The following is a 16,460-nucleotide window of genomic DNA, read 5'->3' on the forward strand; positions in this document are numbered from 1 at the left end:
TTTCAGTGAGAAAGAACTTTGCATCAATTTAGCACAGAACAAGGTTTATTTGTGCCGTTTTTAAAATCTTTAAACACAACTGTGTGCAACAACAGCTTTACACATCCCATTGAGATTTAAAGACCTGAAATATTCACTGCTGTTACTACTCGACTTTTCAGCACCAATGTGGCAGTTAGAGGGAGCAAGAGGAGGAATGAATCTTCCACCAGCTTGCCAATCAGACACTGCTGGTATTTGGAAGATAGTAATGAAATCACTTAATCAGGTGACTTCCTCATAACATACCTGCTACCAGAGCATGTTTCCAAAGTAAATCAGACTCTTTGTTCTTCTTTCAGGTTGAATTTTGTGATTATTGCCTACCTGTAGCAGAAATTACATGATGTCTGTTTGCCATATGAGTGGGAATATTTATAGGCTTTTATTTTGTGCTTAAAAACATCAAATCAGAAATCCTGAATAGAGCAGTAGCTCTGAGCTTTTACACTCTGTTTTCTGGATTTTTTTTAACCACTTGATAATCAAGAAGCTATTCAAATAATTCTGTTTTTCAGAGTTCTGCATTTTTGTATGCATGGTGTGCATAGATCTCATTCTCATGGCTTATCATTGGAGACCTTCCTACAGCCTTTCAGTACTTCAAAAGGAGGCTTGTAAGAAAGATGTAGAGAGACTTTTTACTAAGGTCTGTAGTGACAGGACAAGGGAGTAATAGTGCTAAATGAAAAGAGAATAGATTTAGATTAGATATAATGATTTTTTTTTTATTATCAGGTTGATGAGGCACTGGCACAGGTTGCCCAGAGAAGCTGCGGCTGCCCCAGCCCTGGCAGTGTTCAGGGCCAGGTTGGATGGGGCTTTGAGCAACCTGGTCTAGTGGAAGGTGCCCCTGTCCATGACAGGGGCCTTGAAAGTAGGTGGTCTTTAAGGTTCCTTCCAACCCAAACCATTCTGTGATTCTGTGATCTAGGTGATGATGGGATCAATGTACGCAATAAGCTTTTTGCTTTAGACGAAATCTATTAGCAAAGGACAAAAGTTAACATTAATACAAGTCTTTTAACTTTGTGTGATAATACAATATCTATGTTACTATGTTATCTATAATTATGTTACTGTGTTATCTATAATTCTGTTGAATTTTCTATATTGGAACATTGTAAGACACTTTCCAAACATTGAGAATTGAATGGTGACATGGAATGGTTGATTCACTTGCTCAAGTGGATGGATAATGTGCAGAAAAGCTGTAGCACTTCCAGGCTGCCAGTTCTGTCGTTACAGTGAACCAAGATGATCGCTTGTTAAGACATTTCCTCTCAGGTATTTTAAATTCATTTGGATGCCTGGAAGAAATGCTCACAGTTTTCTCACTGCACCCAAAACAATGTTGAGTTTTTCATCTTTATTTGCTTGCAGTAAATAATGATCTACAATAACAAATTCCTCCTAAGGAGAGGAGAAGCAGCAATGTCCTTTTGGGGAAACAATAGCCTTGCAATGTGTTCCTAAAAGTCTGTGTGGCACTTAGGCTGTGATGTCCAAAGGACAGAACAGTTCAAATGAGGTTGTGAAAAAAGCAAACCACTGGCCCAGTTCCTGCCTAAACCAGGGATGCCTGGTATAAGCTCAAGCAGGTCGTTCTAACATGAAGACATCTGAGAGATGGGGCTGGGCTTAAGCACTTAGGGCCAGCAGAATTTAGGCCTGACAGCTGTCCAGGATTGCCTGAGTTTGGAGGAGTGAAGAGTACAGTTTCCGTTCTGCCTGAAACTACAAACATCCATGTAACTATAAACATCCCATGTTAATGTGGGAACTTGCATGCTGAGAGTATCTAAATCCTTGAGCTCTGTAAACAGCTCTGCAGCACCTGGGTAACACTCTGGTCCTTGGAGAGGTCCAGCCTGGATGGAATTATAAGATGGCATCCAGTACTGAGCTTAGAACAAAACTGCTGGCAGAGACCTGCATGAAATGCCTCTTAAATCTTGTGACCCTGTAAGCATAGAGTAAGATAAGTGAATTAACACACAATTGCATTTTAATGCCCAAACAGGTGAATTGAGTCAGTCCTTTAATCTGCTGTAGCTCTCCTTTCCCTTTCTGTGTAGTGAAAAAAGCAGATTCCTACCTGATAAGGTTTTATGAGGTTAATAGCTATGAAGTGCCCAGGCAGTCTGATGATGAGAGCTGTATAAACACAAAGATATTATGCAAGCATAGCAATGCCAAATGCTTGATGCAAATCCTGTGTTCATGGTCTGATTTCCTCTCTTCCCTTGCACAGTTTCTTTGCAAATATACCCCTTTCAGATGAAAATACTTGTCCCTCTGCCTGAAGTACCCTGGGTAAATTACCACTAGTGTTGGTAACATTCTTTCTTAGTATATACACCTGTGTAAAAATGAGTGTTGAACAGGTCCTCAGGAGACCTTCCTTGCTGTGCTTGCTTGCTGTGTGGGAGTTTAAGGAATGTATTTTTTTTCTAAATGGATAAGACTGTTAACGAACACAGTCCCCATTTACAAGGTAAAAAAAAAGTTTTGTGTTCATGTTTTGTGATGTTGTAGTTGTGCAAAGACAACCTTATTTATGTTGGTAAATGGTAGGTGACCTAATTGAGACTGAAGTAGAAAAAATCACGTATTTTGCTAAATTGCCTAAACACGCTGTCTTCAGAGAGCTACCCAGATTACTTTTCAATCCTCTTGAAAAGATTGTTTCTGATGCACAGGTTTAAATAAACTAACCACTTGTCCCTGACACTGGTTGCTGATCTCAGGTATATGTTTGTGAATAAAAAGAGAATTATAGGCCATGGAAATGCTCTGTTTCTTTACTGGTTTTGTTTATACTAAATGGCTGTGCTGTTAGTGTCATTGTATAGTTTCTTGGAGAAATTATAGTGTAAAATATCAAGGCTTTTCCTTAAAAAAGAAATGTCATTCCAAATGTAGCAAGTATCAGATCATTTAGCTGTGTAGAGCCTGAAGCTAAGCTGGATACTGATTGAGTATGAAATGTTTATGTTGGGGATGGAAGAACTGATATGGTAAGCCACAAGCCACATTTTTTTGCTTTATATTTGCAAGGGGCAAGTATTAGTTGTATAAGCATATGATTTCCATACTCCTCATACTTATGTTTGCTTTTTAAGTAGTCTGTCTTGTTCCTTAACTTCACTTGTCATTATGTAATGCCTTGAAATAGATTCACGTGTGCACTGGATGACTTTGCATGGCCCAGAAGCCTACAGAGAGCTTTGCCCTGATATCACACAAATCTAAATAGTGCTGCTCATTTTCAGTTCTCAAGGATATGTCTTTGATCCGAATAGAAGAAGCTGAGTTGTACAAAGGAATGCTCAGACATAGTCGCTCACATTTGTGACGCAGAGCACAGAGGCATGTGTAAAAGATGGATCTTAAATTGCCTCAGTTTTCCCTTGGTCTTAACCAGGAAAAGCTGTCGGAGATGTCTATAAGGGCTTCTGTGTATAATTGGTGGATAAAAAAAAAAATAACCTATATAATACACTGTGAATATGGCAAAACAAACCAGAGTGCAGTTCCCTGGGATTTATTGGTATGTTAGGAAATAATACTCCTTGTATTTCTGTGTTCACCGCATTGTCACCCCAGCCTTGGGAGCTTTGTGCCTGGTTATCCTGTCATGCAGACCATGAGTCAGGAGTGGTCCTGCTGGAAGAAGCGGAGTGGATTGGTACAGGTGATCTAAATTGAGTTTAAGTGGGTGGAAAGTCCTAGGGAGCTGGTATGGTAGAAGCAGCAGGAGCTGTCTAATTACATCAGTTCCATTCCTGTCCTAAAGCAATGACCACTAATAAGGCACTGGAGCTAGGGTTTAGAAAGTGTCCCTGTAGTTCTGAACCTCTCCCAAACAGAAAAAGATGACTTTTCTCATTGCTCACCACAGCCATGCACCTGTTTGGCCTAAACTGGCACCTGCAGCCGATGGAAGGGCAGATGTATGAGATCACGGAAGACACAGCCAGCAGTTGGCCAGTGCCAACGGACGTCTCCTTATATCCTTCGGGGGGCACAGGGTTAGAGTTACCTGACAGGAAAGGCAAAGGAACCAGTGAAGGTATGGTTGGTATGTGTCCATGTTGTGAGTCTTCTGTCTGCCTCTAAACTCCAGCCGTCCAATCTCATGTTCCATTACCCTCAGTGCTGCCATCAGCAGGTGCTTTTCCAGTCTTTCATGTCTAGAGCTAGTCGTCAGTTCTGTTTCCATATGTTTCTAAGTTTCATACCCCTCTGATGTCCACTAATGCAATAAAACCGTGTGAAACTCTCTCCACATATTCAAGGCATTCTCACAGACTACAGAAGGTCAGCATGAAAACCCTGCCTTGAGTGGCTGTTTTCATGGGAAAACATAGTCTCTTGAAAATTAAATGATTCCTGGAGCACTGCATCAAGCTTCCTCTACAACACTACAAAAATGTTTGAGTTTTACTATTTGTTGCCACTTAGCAAATGTTTTGAGGACCAAAATACTGAGAACTATTACACTATGAGCTTTGGCACTCCAGAGTTGGACATAGCTTTGCAAAAGTAGCCAGATAAAAGGCCTAGTCTCCACAAAGTATCACGGTGTTGGCAGAAATTAGAAGCACCTCATGGATCCTCAATTCAGTAGCACCTTATCAGCTTTACATCTTTGTGTGCTTTTTTTAGGGGCACCACTGCTAAAAGTACCTGTAAGCTCTGCAAAGTCTTACCCCTCCCCAGACATAGCTGGAGAAATGAGAAATGCAAATTTTCAGAAAGCTTTTTTTATTTGTGTGTCAAGATTCTCTGCATAAAATTAAGAGATTCCAGTAAAACTGCAGCAATTGACTATTTTTGGTAGTTACTTTGGTGGAAGAAGTTTTGTGGACGGGTAAGATGTATGCTACTGTTCTTGCAACTCACTGAACTCAAAAGTTTCCACAGAGTTCCCTAGGCTTTGGCTCACAGCCTGTGTTTACATGTTTAATTTAAATTAATTGTTGAGGGGTTTTTTCTATAAGAGGTTTTGTCTGTCTTTATTAGTCCAAATAAAGGCCATAATTATGTGTGTTCCTTAAAACAGTGTATTTACTGGTAACTGATGGCTGCCATCAAGTTGCTACAAGGAAAAATCAGCTAAGCAGGTTATTCTCAGCAAACCTTACTAGACAGTACAGCAAGCTGCCAACAGCCCTGCTGTTGTACTCAAAAATACTTCATAACAGATCCTTTTTTTTTCCCCCTCTAACTTGCCATATGTTTCATTTTTGAATCATCTAGCTTTGATCTGTCCATTTCCTTTTAAAAGTCAAAATGAAAATAAATGGACGTATTCAAAACTGACATCCAGGTGAAAGACCTTGACTTGATTTTATTTTAGCCACATTTACAGTGACATGAGTAGAAGTTTTGATTGCTGCTGTTAAAAGTGTTAAAAGAGGAGTCTGGGGAATAGCCTAGTTATGTCATTAGAAGACCCCTCAAGTGAGTGCTTTGTATAGATCTTAGGGAATCTGTAGGCTCTAGAGGAAAATACCGTGTCCTGACTAAAAAGCACATCACAGCATCATCTTTGGTGCACTGTCCAGCCTTCAAATGCAGCTCTCTTGCCATCAGGTAACTATGTAACTAATTCTGGACTAGCAGTGCTGCAGGGCTTCTGTTCTAAACCAGAATTTATGTGATTGAAATTTATTTTTAAAAGAATGGAAATATATTTGAATGTCTTCCGGATCATAATGAAATAGGCTGGAATGTGTTAGGAACATCCTTAGAGCTGATCTGAATGAATCATTACCAGTGTCTTGCCAACTCTCAGTAACTGTCATTCCTTCTCACCTGTGGCTGTGCTCCAGAACAGCATTTTCCTCTGTTCAAGCCCAACCCTGTTTACCAAAGCACTTAACCACATGCTTACGTTTAAGCATGTAATTGACTGTGGTTGAAGTCAGAGCTATATGTGTTCTTAAGTGTTTTGATGGGCCAGGGAACCATCCTGTTGGAAATACAGAGAGATTCAGCAAGGTCTGAAATGAAATAGCTCATTTTGATATCCAAAGAAATTAGGAACAGTTGCTACGGTAACTAAAAAGTTCAAGGTAATGTGCAGAAAGAGCAGAGTAATTGACAGCCCAATTAAGAATTCAGACCTGAAGTTAATTTTAAGGAGTCAGATATTTCTGATTAAAAGCCAATTTCTGATTAGAAGCTGACATGGCTTTTTCATTGTACTTTCTTTGTGAAGTATCCAGTCCGTAGGGCCTAATCTTACTGTAGGCTGAAACTGATGAAACAGAGAGGGGTTTCAGGGACTAAATTCAGGCTGGTGAAGAGAGCTTCTGCTTGGACATCTGTATCAGGACAAGCTTCGACCACTGGCAACATGATGTAACAGCTCTTAGGATATCTGCTTCTCAGACATGCAAGTGTCCACCAAGAGGAGACATAAACTTTGTAATTGTGTGTACAAGAAATTATTTCTGTGAGACTGTCTTTTGCAATCACAGAAGCATTTTCGTTTGCATGAGCAAGTGCTGCTCTCTCTACGGAATACATCCTGTGCTCATTTTCTCCAGGCTCTATCTTGCATAGCAACATCTGTCATATTAAATTCTCACCTTCCCTGATTCACTCTGATGTACAATCTTTATTAATGAACAGTCATGGGGCATATCAAATACTTAAGGTTTTCACCTGAATATCTAAGAATCTATAAAACATGTCAGTAGTAATCAGAAAAAATATATCCTTCATTTGAACCAAAACGTGTGATGTCTGTAGCTCTTCTTTAATAGAATCCTCAATCTTTTCATCCTACAATAGTGCAATAAGAAACTTTGCATGAAGACATTGAAACTGTTTCCTATAATCCTGACAGTGTGAAAAGAAAATTTTAGTATACCAAATAAATACTATCAATCCAGTTGATAACATAATTCCCCTCAGAATCTATCTGGCTGATTTTCATTGTGCAATTGTACTCTATTAGCACAGGATTCAGAAAGAATGCCCGTTTACCTGAGATGCTTCTGATTATCTCCTTTAATGTGTATGTGTATTGAAAACGGAAAAAATGTCAGCAGATTTCCCTTCTGAATTTGAGAGTGATGAGCAAAGATAAATGGAGATCTTATAAAATTAAGAGTAGCTTTTTTTGTGTGAACATACAGCCTTTGCATATATACACCTTTTGTGCTGGTATGCATAAAACTTCTACCTCAAGATAGCTCATGCATCAAGTCCTGCTTCAGCAGTGTCCTTAAGCAGTTGCTGACTTTAAATCAGGGTTTAGTGTTACTGGAACCAAAAGTTCTGCAAGGAAAGATTCTCCATCCTTAATAGTTAATATGCATATTGTTTCTATATTGATTTTCAGAGACAGCTAACAATTTACATCTGTTTCTGCTGGAGAGTTTGTGTTGGGATGGTATATGGAGAAATTTAAGGCAATACTGTATTTAACGTTATGTAATACTAAAGGAAAGGTCATTTGAAACAGTAAAATGCAATGTTCTACCAGTCACCTTTTCAATATGGCAAGTAAATTCTGAGACTATTTGATGTGAATTCATGATAGATGTGAAAAGATTTTTTTTACACATTCCTCAAATGTAGGTACTGAAAGAAAAAAATTCCTAATGTGATTTTTCTACAAAAGAATGTATGTAGCCAGAAGTTCCCTTCTCATTTTGTTAGAATTGTTTGCTCTGTGAAACACAGAGTAGTGTGTGCTGTAATGGCACATAGATAAGAGAACAAATTTATTTGAATTTCCAAAATAAATAATTAGTCTTTGTTGGTGACATGTTGCTCTCTTTACGAAAGCCAGAGTCTTTCAGGTGACACTACTGCACACTTTTCCACTAGAAGTGTCCTTTATAAAGGGTGTTTGCTAAGCAGTTGCCTTCATCATCCCTGTGCCCTGCACCAAAGCTGTGGCCACTGGTTATAGCACAGGCTGAAAAGGGAACATTCTGGTGTTTGATTTTTCATTCTGCCCCTCATTTCCTGGTCTTCCTTTGGGTCCAGATTTTTTGAAGCAGCCACCTGCTTTGAGAGTTGTGACTGTATGAATTTCTAACCTGGAATTCCTCAGGTGTGTTTTTTAGGGGTGCCAAGCTCCCTGCTGACTCCCTCGGACATTTCAGCATGTACTGATTCCATTTGAATACCCAGGCTCTCCAGCCTGGTAGTTTTAGAAACAGATGCCTCCATTTGTCTTCTGAAAGAAAACAGATAATAATAGCACACTTTACAGATTATACTGAAACCCAATTAAAACCTCTCATGTTTCTTAATAGATATTACTCAAGTGCAGGGTATGATCTCCTTTGTTTTTCTCAGTCCTTTTTTTTCTTTAGCTTTTTTTTGACAGTTCAGCATATTTCAAATACTGTTGCCACTGTCAAGAATTAATTTAATAGAGAAACATTCTCCTTTCCCTACTTAGGCATCGTTCATGCTGCTGTTCTCCACACCACCATTCCACTCTGTGGCACGTCTATCTCACTCTTGCTACACTTCTCGTTACTAATTTAATGATGACTTCTCCATTCCTAAACTTATATTCATTTAGAATATAATGTCAGATGATTTATTCTTATCTTTGTAATGTAATTACACACTCTCTGATGTTACAATTCAAACAAAAGGCCATTTTTCTCCCGGTTGCTCTTCCCATGCTCGTGTTTTCAAACAAAACAGTTACTGAAGCCAGAAATTATCCTGCCAGTTTTCCTCCCATAATCTTATGGATTGGCTAGACAAAGTACTGTGAAGACTTCAGGACACTAATAGACTGTTCCTCAAGATCAGTGTCAGAGACACCAGTATGATTAAATTACTTCCAGGATGTAAGACTAATTTAAGAATTTTGTTCCTGTGTTTTGGCAGGAAAGCCCAGTAGTTTCTTTCCAGACGACAGTTTTATAGACTCCGGAGAAATTGATGTAGGCAGACGAGCCACACAGAAGATCCCTCCTGGTATCTTTTGGAGATCTCAGGTGTTCATCGACCACCCAGTGCATCTGAAATTCAATGTTTCTTTAGGAAAGGCTGCTCTGGTTGGCATCTATGGCAGAAAAGGACTCCCACCATCACACACACAGGTAAGGGGACCTTATTTCAATTAAATAATGTTGTCTTAAATTGATGTTTGTATGATGTATTGTTTTCTTTCATCTGTTTCTTTCAAGAATTTGTTGCACGCTTGCAAGATGCCAAAGATCATTTATCCAGAGAAGGAGAATCAAGAGACAATTGCAAAATTTACACGAATTAATCTGGTGGGCTGTAGGCAGGGGCAGAGCCATCAGTTGCCTAAGGCAGCAAGCTGCCAGAGGAGAATGGTTTTGTGAGGCTGGTGGTCAGTGGTGGTACCAGCAGAAAGTACCACCTTCTCCATCCAGTGCTTTGCACAAAGGCAGCTACACCCAAACTGCATCCAAAGGAATATTCTCTTAAGCAGATTCGTGTATCTCAGGTCTGTCTCTCTTTCAGCCACTGCCTTCGCCGTCTCATGGTAAGAGCAGCAAGTTGGTCACCCCTAGGGGGGAGCAAGATTCACTTCTGTCTTCCATGCTGGAATGCCTTGAGCCAGCCCTTCCCAGGATGTATGCTGTCAGCTTAGACTGAGGTTTGTCAGGGCCAAGTAATTAGTGTATAAGAAAAGAAAATCAAGATTTTACAGAGAGCCACCAAGTTAGGCAGAAATCAAGATCCAGTTATTATTCTGTAGGATTAAAATGAAAGCAGATGCTTTCCTTAACACACCTTGACAAAAACCATATCAAAAAATTGCTTTCTCTGAAAAGCTCTGAAGAGCCATCCCTTTAAGTAAGGATTTTATACATTATTTTCTCTCCTTTCCGTTTCAGCTTCTAAGCTGCTCTTACTCAGATTGATTAATACATTAGGGCATAACTCACTGGCAGTGCAAAGTATCTTACTCCCACTTGCATCAGCATGTTATCAAAGAATTAGCAGGTTTATGTCAGTGTGTCTTGCCCTTGCCCTCTACTATTAGCTGAAAATATTAGAGATTTATAGAAATAGGCTGCCTTTATTTCGTTTTTGAACAAACAGGTATGTTTATTACTATCTCTCTGGATAATATGGTATTTTGTTCATATTAACACACCTCCAATTTATTTCTGTCAGAGGTGTCATAACTCTACACTTCTCTGCCTACTTTTCTGCAGAATTAAAATATTTCAGTAGGATCAGCACATCATAAATTCAGTGCTACAATAATGCTGTTATTGCCCTTTTTTAATCAGTCTCCTTTCACAGGGAGATTCAAACATTTATGACTTTAAAATCCTGTGTTAGTTGAATAAAAGCTCAAGTCATGATAGCATAATACTTACTGTAGATCAGAACTCTGTATTCACTTTACTTATTATCATTCTTAAATTTTGTTGTGGAACAGAAGTTATTATGCGGATAGTTTCATTTGTTTAAGTAAAAAATTTAAAGTTTAGCACATAGACCTCACTTTTTCCATGGAGTGCAGTCACTGAAGAACAGCGTGGGTTTCCCACGAGGTCACAAGCAGACCTGCTCTAGTGTGGGCTCCATTGTCCATGGGGCCACAGGTCCTGCCAGGAGCGTGCTCCAGCACAGGCTTCGAACAGGGTCACAGCCTTCTTTCAGGCATCCACTTGCTCCTGCATGGGTCTCGGGCTGCCTGCAGGTGGATCTCTGCTCCCCTTTGGAGCTCCGCAGGCTGCAGGGGCACAGCTGCTTCACCATGGGCTGCACCACAGGGAGGGGAATCTCAGCTCCAGCACCTGAAGCACCTCCTTCTCCTTCTGCACTGACCTTGGTGTCTGCATAATTGGTCCACTCGCATAGTTTCACTCCCCTCTTCTCTGGCTGCAATTACTTCTGTGCAATAAATTTTTTTCCTTCTTAAATGTGTTATCACAGAGGTGACAATTGCTACCATCACTGATGGGCTCAGCCTTGGCCAGCAGTGGATCTGTCTTGGAGCTGGCTGGCATTGGCTCTGTCAGACACAGGGAAAGCTTCCAGCAGCTTCTCAAAGAAGCCACCCTTGCAGCCCCTGCTGCTACCAAAACCTGGCCATGCAAACAAACTATTCCAAATTCTCTTAGGGAAACTTTCTCTGGCTGTGGTGATTGTTTTCTGTTTTAGGTTGCCAACCACTGTGGTGGTCACTAATAAGTACGAAGAAAATGTAAGCTCCAAATTTCTGTAGTCTTAGAAATAGATCATGCAGAAGCCCAAAGTAGTTTGCTATTAACAAAAGGCATTTCTTCTCATTCTTCTCAACAAATCATAGTAAGTTACCCAATTGTGTTACGGTCTATTAGATTTAATCTTCCTAGATCAAATCCTTTTTCAAACTCATTTTAACCTAAGCCAAATTTTAATAAATCATAGATATTAGGGATTGGCCATCACAGCGTGCAGGGGGTATTTTTCCATTTGTCCAGTTTGAATTGATTAACATGGTATTTTATCTATGATTTCCTTGCTGGCAGTAACTAATTGCCTATTAAAAATCTTTGAATGTATTAAAATGCAATAAAACACAACCCATTTGTGGCTCAATTAATACTTACAACTTGTAACTAGTAGCTTGGCAAAGTCATCAACATCTGCAGCAGCATCTTGCAAATATTTGTGAAAAAAACCCTTTTGCTTTTGGCAGGAAGCCCCAAGTAAGCATAACCCAGACTGGAGTGGAAGAACAGCAGCTCACTGTACCTGAGTGCCTTGAGGTCGTTTTCATCTCACTAAACTCTAAGTAACTACATCTAACAAAGAGCAGGAAGTGGATGCGTGTAAGCTCCATCCACAGGACATTTCTTAGATGTCCACTTTACGATGAAGCAGGTTGCATCCCAGAAGTGTCTCTTCACTTGCAAGCCAGTGATTCTAGAAAACTAACTCAAGCTGCCATGGAAATGTCAGCGCTTGGTGAGGTGAATTTTACCTGTGATCAAGCTGTTCCACATGCTCCAAAGTGAAAACGGAAATACTTAGGTTTTTCTCTTACTGGTTTTACCTTCTTCAGCTCACCTGTTCCTTAATCAAACTCAAGCTCTGTTGGGACATTCCCAGCACCCAGACACCACTATGATGTCCTCTGTCACTGTCCTGCTCAGCTGTGACAGGCATGGTCACACTGAGACCTGATGAGGCATCAGCCTAGGCAGTAGCTCATGCTCAGAGTGGCTACAGACACCTGGGTCACAAAGTGTCATTCAAACCAACCGCTCATCAGTATCCTCTTAAATCATTCTGTTGTTTTATAGAATCATAGATATGCTGAGTTGGAAGTGACCAATGAAGATAATAAAGTCCAACTCCTGGCCTTGCACAGGAGACCCCAAGAATCACACCCTGTGCCTGAGAGCATTGTCCAAACACTTCTGTGGCCGCTTCCCTGGGGAACCTGTTCCAGTGTTCAACCACCCTCTGAGTGAAAAACCTTTTCCTGTTATCCAACCTAAACCTCCCCTGACTCAGCTTCATGCTGTTTTCTCAAGTCAGTGGTCACCACAGAGAAGAAAGAGATCGGTGCCTGCCCCTCCTCTTCCCCCATGAGGAAGCTGCAGACCACAGTCAGGTCTCCTTTCAGTCTTCTCTTCTCCCAGCTGAACAGACCAAGTGACCTCAGCCACTCCTCATAAGGTTTCCCCTCCAGAGCCTTCGCCATCCTCGTGGCTCTCCTCTGGACACTCTCTAAGAGCTCAATGTTTTTCTTACTTTGTGGTGCCCAGGCTGCCCCTGGCACTCGAAGTGAGGCCACCCCAGTGCAGAGCAGAGCGGGACAATCTCCTCCCTTGCCCGGATGGCGATGCTGTGCCTGATGCCCCCCAGGACAAGGATGAAACAGAAATGTACATTTTTAATTACATGTGTTTAGAATTTCTACTTACATTGTCTTTTTAGATTTTAGATCATATGTTTTTATAATTTATGTTTACATCATATTTTTTCAACACACAAAGTCTGTGTCTAGCTAATCTAATTTGGATAGACACCCAAAAGGAATGACCTTCGCAGGTGTAGCAGCTTTTACATTTTCAAAAAGACACTTCAGCACCAAATTTGAGATCTGTGTACTGAAATACAACTGAAAGAAAAAAAAAATGAAACCAAGGTTCAAAATTAATTTCCTGTAAAGATATAATTTTAAATACATAATAAAAATAACCTCGGGCAAATTCTGCCATTTCATATGTGAGCTAGGTCATATATAGCTCATTGCTCAAAATGTTGTTGGAAATAAGCACGTCTTTTTTTAACTTAGTAGCTTAACTTTTTTTAACTTTTGCTACATAGGAAAGAACATGTCATCAAGTCTTTATCTTGGTTGACTTTGAAGACCATACCAGGCAACTTAATAATAAGCACCCAAATTTTGCTACAGTAAAGTGAAAAGGGATAAGCAGCCCAAATATTGGTGCCACAGTCAGCTAACACTCAGCAGCCATTCAGTGCAGCAACATTTACAGGTTCAGAAATAAGTGGTGGTGTTTCTTTCTGCCTGTTTTTCATCTTTCTGCCAGAAAAAAACCACAAGCTTGTCTGACCAGCTGGATGAGAGAGGCAAAACCAAGTGAAGTCAGGAAATAGAAAAGCTGAATAGTGCCTCAGTTGCTGGATTCTGCTTGCAAGGTGTCCTGGTCACCTAAACACATGACTAAAGTCAGACTAGATAAGTTTCATTTAATATTTGTGATACCTGCTAGGCTTATATCTGCCTCATGCCATTAATATAATACCAGACAAAACACAATTATTGTCAAAAATCAGTGGAAGATTATTTGAATAGGGAACTAAAAGGAGTTGCAATACTGGTATTAAAGCAAAGCAGTTGTTCAGTTGAAGTTACTGTTGCAAAAAGTAAATGCATCCTTTTGAGGAAAATACCTAGAGCCACTCCTTAAATGGGACTTTTCTGTATGTTTATCTCTTTTCCATCTTCATTTTCTGTGATCTTTTAGCTATTTTTGCTACTGCTTTAAGATAAAACCTTTGCTGGCTAACCAAAATACTTCTGCAAAACCTCTACCAGAGTTCACTTTAAAATATCTCTTACTTTTCCTTGGTGACCCCTAGCAATTCTGGCACACAACCCAGTCAGGCTAAATATAGTTTTCTGTCTTTTTTTCTGTATTAGCCAAGACACAAAGAAGATAACAAATAAGCTGCTTAGTGCCATATTTACAGTGCAGTTGAATCATGGTCTCATGTTTCCCTGCCTATATTTCTACAGAGTGAGAACACCTCACTAGGGCCAATATGCTGCAAGTCACCTTCTAAACAAAGATGATTTCATGATTCATATAATTGCAGGAAAATACATTCATACACTAGCTATTTCCAAAATGGTTACTTGCAGGTAGTCCAGAAAAATACTTGCGCTACCAGAGAAAATCCTGTTTATGATGCTTTTGTAGATCCAGAATAAGAGACTAAGCTTGAGGAAACCTGGTACACACACAAACATTGCTCCCTTTACGTTTCAGTTTGACTTTGTTGAGCTCCTTGATGGAAGACGTCTGCTGACACAGGAGGCAAGAAGCTTGGAAGGACCTCAGCGGCAGCACAGAGCTTTTGTGCCCTTGGCCAGCCACGAGACAGGATTTATCCAGTATTTAGATTCAGGAATATGGCATTTAGCCTTCTACAATGATGGCAAGGAATCGGAAGTGGTTTCTTTCCTTACTACTGCTATTGGTAAGGATTTCCTCTATTATTCCTAAACTCCTAAATATGCCTTGGGGACAGGTATTAAGGCACATACTCGAATTGCACGATGGCTTTGTGTGGTTTTGGAGAGAATGCTTGAAGGGGATTGTATTTAGCAACGTGCTGAATACTATTAGACCCTAAATGCTGAGTAAGTATTTTTTAGGCCTTTTAAGTAACTATAACCATAATGAGATTCTGCCCAGTGCCAAACATGGATTACAAGCTGGAAAATCCTTGCTGTATTTTCTTACTTTGATTTTCCTTTTATTTAATTGGCTTTTGGTGGTTTTGTTTGATTTTTTGTTTGTTTGATTGGCTTATTTCTCTTTCTGGAGCAGAGGTGTAGGAATGATTGAAGAACAGACAGCAGTACCATGCCTCAGTTCTGTGTGACAGACAGTCCTGCCATTGAACACCATCAAAATCACTCAAGCCGGAGTTCGGGCAGAATACTGGGGTTGAAACTCCAATAAAGAGCACTGTAAGACTTGGTAGTAGCAACCACAGCAACAGGAATCTCTATTTCTCCTTGCTAACAGAATTAAGCTGAGATTGCTTAAGAAGAGCAAATTAACTAAATAGGTCTTCTGACTTCTCTGGCAGTAAAATGCCCTGTCAGGTCAGCTCACAGGCATGGATTTGTTGCTGTCCAAGGAGGAAAGGATGCTGCCAGTGGGTGCCTGATAACCCATTGAGTATTCTTCTTCCACCCTGTAAATATCAGAATCTGTTCCCGATTCAATAATATTTATTTTTAAATTTGATTGACCTGCTGAAACTGTTCCTATACCTAAATTCATTTGGTTGTAATTTAAAGACTACTCCATAAAACTAGCACTCAGCATTCTTCTAGCCACAGTGTTTAATGGACTTCTTTTTTTTGCAGAAAAAAGCAGACTCATTCCAAAGCTGCCATTAATCCCTCTCCCAACAGAGGCATTGGTGTTGAGTCTCAGCTGTCTGCAATAGTTACCTAAGAGCTATGGGCTGTAATTTGTCTTGGCAGGTTAATTAAAAAGTTTAGGTCTTGTTAAAGGAAAGTCATTAACATCCCAATATTCCATTTTAGCACTAAAGTTTATCTAATGCAGAAGTGGAAACTGCTGTAATACTCTGTAATAAATTCAAAACCTGGAAATGTGATGTTCTGTCTTGTTTGCAGCTGAGCAACACTAGAAGTAGTTGTATATTAACTTAAGAAATTGAAGTCTTACTCTATAGAATGCAGATTTACTTCCATTTAGTTTACTTTAGTAATTTGATTTTTTGCTTACAATAACCACAGAAGCTTAAGATATTCTTCTGAAGGCAGCTTTTTTTCCTTGGCTAAGAATGTCTTCAGTCCAAAATTTCCCATCACAGGAAGAAAAGTCAGTAAGGCTCTAACAGCAGAAAACACATTTAGAGCACTGTCACTACTTGTTCTTGTTTTCAAAGTGATGCTTAAGTGTTCTAGCCAGACTTTTCTCTTGGCCTCATTGCACTAATACAGGGAAAAACAAGAAGAAAGAAAATAAAAAGCATTCTTAATTTGCCTTTGAAATGCAAAGAAATGGTGTGGGTGAGAAGCATGTCAGACTGTCTTCAAGGCAATCCTGGTTTTTTTTGTTTGTGCTCTGCTGTACCTTCATGACTGCATGATAGGCAGAGCAGTCCACGGTATGGAGCCCATGATATGTTCAATATATCCCCTGCTGACCTTG

At 39.9% G+C, this 16,460-nt stretch overlaps 1 protein-coding gene across 12 annotated transcripts in view; it reads left to right on the top strand.

Annotated features, from left to right (window-relative positions):
• TENM4 (teneurin transmembrane protein 4) overlaps positions 1-16,460 on the top strand; it is a 928,417-nt gene that overhangs the window by 740,594 nt on the left and 171,363 nt on the right. For all 12 annotated transcript variants that reach the window (XM_042024146.1, XM_042024143.1, XM_042024148.1 and 9 more), the window contains 3 exons: positions 3,944-4,114; positions 8,917-9,131; positions 14,532-14,742. In XM_042024146.1, the coding sequence (XP_041880080.1) occupies positions 3,944-4,114; positions 8,917-9,131; positions 14,532-14,742 (597 nt within the window). The remainder of the gene's footprint in view (positions 1-3,943; positions 4,115-8,916; positions 9,132-14,531; positions 14,743-16,460) is intronic.

The sequence above is a fragment of the Corvus kubaryi genome, unplaced genomic scaffold (assembly GCF_017639235.1).
Source record: "Corvus kubaryi isolate FWS band 111438036 unplaced genomic scaffold, C.kubaryi_AGA036_p1.0 37260, whole genome shotgun sequence".
Taxonomy (NCBI): domain Eukaryota; kingdom Metazoa; phylum Chordata; class Aves; order Passeriformes; family Corvidae; genus Corvus; species Corvus kubaryi.